Raw genomic sequence first — 5437 nt, 5'->3', positions numbered from 1 at the left:
CTCGAACCCACGATCTCCAGATCACTAGTAGTTGTAGTTGTTTTCAAATGTACTGAGTATTCGGTACATTTCCACGTCAGGTAGGGCAAAAATTACACATATACATGTTTCCATCGCGACAATAACAATTACTATCTATATATATATTTGTTATGCGAAACTAAATAATTTCCAATTGAAATAGATGTCATAATTGGGCATATAAATAAAAAAACCAATCATTAAGAACCTGCTTACCTCCTCCATTTTCATAGCACAGGTATGGAAACCTCCACACGTTTCCCAATCCAACAGCATAGCCGAGACACGAGAGCAGGAAATCGACCTGATTGTCCCAAGTGCCTCTGCTGCCGTTCTCGGATGTAGTACTGGAGTCTTCGCTAGAGGCACTCTCTGCTTCAGAAGTGGCATCCACACCTCCAGTGCCGCTTTCACCAATCGATGCGCTCTTGTCTTCAACAGGGGTGCTCTCAACATCCTGTTTGACTGGAGTTGCATCTCTGTCCCCAATCTCTCCAGTATGGAGATCCTGGCCATTTGAGGCAGCAGCTACACTGCTGATGATGGTCTCAATGGTTGATGAGACTGTCACCTCGACAGGAGTGATTGGGATTACATCGTTGGTGATTGTTCCCTTAGCTGATGTGGTTGTCACCGCTTGTCCAACGGTAATGTCACTCTCCACCGTGACAGTATCTGTACCATGAGCCAATTCTAGTCCAGATTTGGAGCTCGTTAGTACCTCCTTGCCCTCCGACAATTGAGATTCGATGTCATTAGCAACCTATAGTTTAAAAAAGATCAAATGCATCTGGATAAATAGATTTAAAGGGAACCAAAACCAAGAGCTTAGAACAACATATAATAAATGAACAGGTACAACATAACGAAAATATGAATATTAAAGGTAGTGTACTAAAAATATAATAATGATTAATAATAAAGAACGAATTCAATATAGATGGATGGATGGATGGATGGATGGATGGATGAATGAATGAATGAATGAATGGATGATGGATGGATGGATGGATGGATGGATGGATGGATAGATTAATGGATGGGTGGATGGATGGTTTAATGGATTGGTGGGTGGATGGATGGATGGATGGTTTAATGGATGGATGGGTGGATGGATAGGGATAAATTGATGGCATGAAGGATAAAGGGAAGTATGGATGGATGGATGATAGATAAATTGATGGCTTGAAAAATAGAGGGATGGTTAGATTGATTGATGAATAGATGGATAGATGAATTAATTGATAGATGGATAAACGGATGAATGAATGAATGAATGGATGAATGGATTGATTGATTGATTGATTGATTGATTGATTGATTGATTGATCGATTGATTGATTGATTGATTGATGGATGGATGGATGGATGGATCGATGGAAGGAAAAATGGACAGATAGATAGATTGATTGATTGATTGATTGATTTATGGATAGATGGATGGATGGATCAATTAATGGATGGATGGATGGATTAATTAATGGATGGATGGATGGATGGATGAATTAATGGATGGATATGTTTCTTTGCTTTATGGATGCATTGATGAATGGACGGATGGATGCATAGATAGATGGACACATGGATGGAAGAAAGGAATGATGAATGGATAGATGGATGGATAGATGGATGGATGGGTAAGGGTGGATAGATGGTGGATCGATGAATAGATAGATGGGTTAATGGTTATAGGTGGCCGGGGAGAATGTATGGATAGTTTAATCGACAGATAAATGGCCCGAATGAATGGATGGACAGATTGATGGATGAACCAATGAATGAATGAATGGATGGATGTATAGATGGATGGACGCATAAAGAAAAAAAAAATGAAAATACTTACTTGTTGAACAATGCTATAATCTAGACAAACGGCAATTCTAGTCGACATTTTAATGAATTAAAATGAATCACAATTATTAAGGGAGGGCGGGGCTCGTCCAGGCCTATACCTATCTAAAATATGGTATTATTAGTATCTAAGTTGAATTAAAAGGAAAGCAAAGCTAGGCTTTTGGTTATGCATGGACAGGTCAGTGGTTTAGGAAACGTAATGCAATTAAATTGTATTACAAATAAATAGGCTAGCCTATTTTGTTTAAGTCCGTTTTGACTAAAAGCAAGACCGACTTATGCAAGTCTCATAAGGCAGGAGGGGTAACTTTTGTCAAGGTCATCCGATAAAAGACGCGCGCCAATCGTATCTTTACATGAGCTCATAAGGCAGGAGGGGTTACCTTTTGTCGAGGTCATCCGATAAAAGACGCGCGCCAATCGTATCTTAACATGAGCTCAGAAGAAAACAATAACGCACACGCACGCCTCTGACGAATGCGTAATCACTTTCACTGTTTAATTCATAAACTAACTTCTGTAAAAAAAAATATTTTTTAAGTTTATAACGTCACTTACCGGTGCTACTTGATGAGAATGAGTCTTAAATATCCAAGACATTGTAGTAATAATTAATTTATTTATAATTCGTTTGATTAAAACAATAAACTTATTTCAGCTTTGTTACTTTAAGAGAACCAAACGGGTAGCCAAAGCAGATATGAACGCGTATCAACAAAGCGTTGTCACGACAATAATGTTGCCATAGATTTTAGTTCCTGCGCATGTCTCGCAATTCGCTTCGATACCAACCCAACATTACGCTCGCATCATGAAAGCACAACGATACCTAACATGGATAGAGAATACGCGCGCATGAATAGACGCAATGCGAATTCCTTACATTCATTTTTATTTATGCATAAAATAACATCTTAAAACTATTTTAATACCGGTATATGATGCCACTTACTGGTATTGTTTGATGAGACCAAAGGTTAAATATCCAAGACATTTTGCAAACGTTAAAATTATATCACCTTTGCTCAAATTATAAAAACCAAATCGGTAGCCAAAGTAGTAGTAGCTATGTGAGCGCGTATCAACAAAAGGGTTGTCACGACAAAAGGGTTGCCACCGAACGTCAGTTTCTGCGCATGTCTTACACATGCGCATCGTAACGAAGGAATAATAACGCGCTCAGTGATAAACGCGCGAAGCATTCTTCACTTTCGATCCTTTATACATAAACTAGCTTTATAAAACTATTTGAAGTATATAACAACACTTACTGGTGCTTCTTGATGAGAACAAATGTTAAATATCCAAGACATGTTGATTAGTTTGATAATAACAATAAAATTATATCAGCTTTGCTCTACTTATGCAAACCTTACCGCCGGTCGCTCAAGTAGTACTAGCAATATACGAGCGCGTATCAACAAATCGTTGTCAGGACACAGTCGTTGCCATCAAATTGTTAGTTTGCGCATGCCTTGCACATGCGCACTGATACTATGTCCTACATATGTGTGACGTGTGCGAAGGAAATACACAAGATATTTTGTTATCTTCTACGAAAATAAACTGTTGGTCAACTATTAACAAGTTCTAAACATCTTTCGTGCTAGAGCGCAGATCATGGGGAAGGGACGTCAACCACAGTACATATTTTGAAGGCAGATTTTGAGAAGGTAACTTGAGAAGTCATCAAGAAAATGTCTGAAAAGTTGTTGAATCGAACTGCATAATGACTCAGGTTTTAACGAAAAAGCGTTGTACAGCCAGGGTAGGCCTACGTGAATTTTAAGCAGTTGCGGATCCAGGAAGGTTTCCATCCAATTGCTACATAGCGTAGGTGTTATGAACGCAAACGAATGACCAATCAGCATTTCCGAAACCTATCTGGGATAGCCTGTAGCTATTTTATGAAAACCAGCTATACATGCATATTACACATCATATCCATTTGTGTCTATGTGTTACATATGTGTTCTCACATTTTCTATGTATTCTCAGAATGAAATACATTCCCTGCATGTTCCTTTTGTTAACATATGTTGTTACCTACTGTATGTGTTCTCAACTGTTACAATGTATTGCCACCTATGTGTTCTCATATTTCACCTGTTCTCATATACCACCTATGTATTACCATATGCCACCTATGTGTTCTTATCTGCCACCTACGTGTTCCCATGTGACGTATGTGTTCTCATATGCCACCTATGTGTTCTTATGCCACCTGTGTTCTCATAATATGTCACCTTTGTGTTGTCATTATGCCACCTGGTATGTCTTTAGTACGGTGCAGACAAAACCTTCATCAGTTATATATAACAAATAATAAATATTAGTTTTTGAAATGGTATAATCCCAATCAGGATTTCTATCCAATATTTCTTAGTTACAGTTTGGTTGATCAATGGTTTAGAAAGCTGTATCGGTTTAGTGACGATGGTTTACTTTGTAATTCCCGGCGAAAGACGGTGGCGTATCTAGAAGGGGGGAGTGCGGTTCGACGCTTAAGTGAGTAAAATTAATAATTACTTGGACGTGATATGTTTTGCTTCAGGCATTCTTATTGGGGGTTACTGGGGTGGGAGCGTTCCCACCACTAGAGGCCAATGGAGACAGATTAGAAATAGACAATGATGAAACAAGAAAAGGTGTAGGCCTATTAAAAATTTAAAAACTGCTACATAAAACCTACAAATATATATTACAGTATATTCAGGATATAATGATTTTAAAATAAATAATAGATAATAAATAATAATGATGATGGTGATGATGATGTTGATGATTATGATGATGATGATAATAATAATAATAATAATAATAATAATAATAATAATAATAATAATAATAATAATAATAATAATAATAATAATAATAATAGATTAGGTATGTAGTTCTGAAATAAGGAGTTTTAGATATGCGACGACGAGTAATCTAGGACGATATGCTAATTATCTATGACGTATTACAATGTTGGCCACACAGATGATAAGCTCTTGTTTTAGTTTTGCGACGACGATGCAAATACACGTCACCACCGGACATGCTTGAGTGAATTGAAAATAAACACTGTACTAATATTAAATGCCATATTAAATAGGCATATAGGCCTAGGCCTGCCCTTACTACAGGTAACAAATATTATACTATAGGCCAGGGCCTAGGCTTTTGTGGGGTTAAGTTTATACTGTGTAGGCCTAGGCCTAGCTAGGTTAATGATCAAAAGTACAGTACAAGCATATCCTTCAATTGTAAAAACAATATTAATCATACTTATATTCTTTCAAATTATATGTCAAACACATCCATGAATCCTTCAATGTAAAAATAAACCCAAAGCTTCCTTTTATAAATAAAACTGTAAAGTTTTGTACTACTGCAGCATACATGCTGCACCAATAATGTCTCTGCACTAAATGAACTTGAAACTGTTGCGTACGCTGTGTATCACATTTCGCGCTTTTTAACAAATAATTATAACATTGTTACAATTTATTGTCATGTTCCTCCCCTATAGTAAACATCTTATTATTCAGGGATCAACTAAATAAACTTCCTCAAT

At 37.0% G+C, this 5437-nt stretch overlaps 1 protein-coding gene across 1 annotated transcript; it reads right to left on the bottom strand.

The window, feature by feature from the left end:
- Positions 1-237: 237 nt before the first annotated feature.
- On the bottom strand, positions 238-4578 carry LOC117116824 (sodium-dependent serotonin transporter-like; the record flags this gene model as incomplete). The annotated part of the gene is made up of 2 exons (XM_033260918.1): positions 3147-4578; positions 238-784 (listed from the first exon to the last, which is right to left on the bottom strand). Coding segments are annotated over exons 1-2 (589 nt in total), but the record flags the coding sequence as incomplete, so codon positions are not given.
- Positions 4579-5437: the final 859 nt, after the last annotated feature.

Source organism: Anneissia japonica, unplaced genomic scaffold, assembly GCF_011630105.1.
Source record: "Anneissia japonica isolate Jap-2015-1 unplaced genomic scaffold, ASM1163010v1 scaffold23351_len17159_cov121, whole genome shotgun sequence".
Classification (NCBI taxonomy): Eukaryota; Metazoa; Echinodermata; class Crinoidea; order Comatulida; family Comatulidae; genus Anneissia; species Anneissia japonica.
This window is presented reverse-complemented; position numbering and strand designations above follow the sequence as displayed.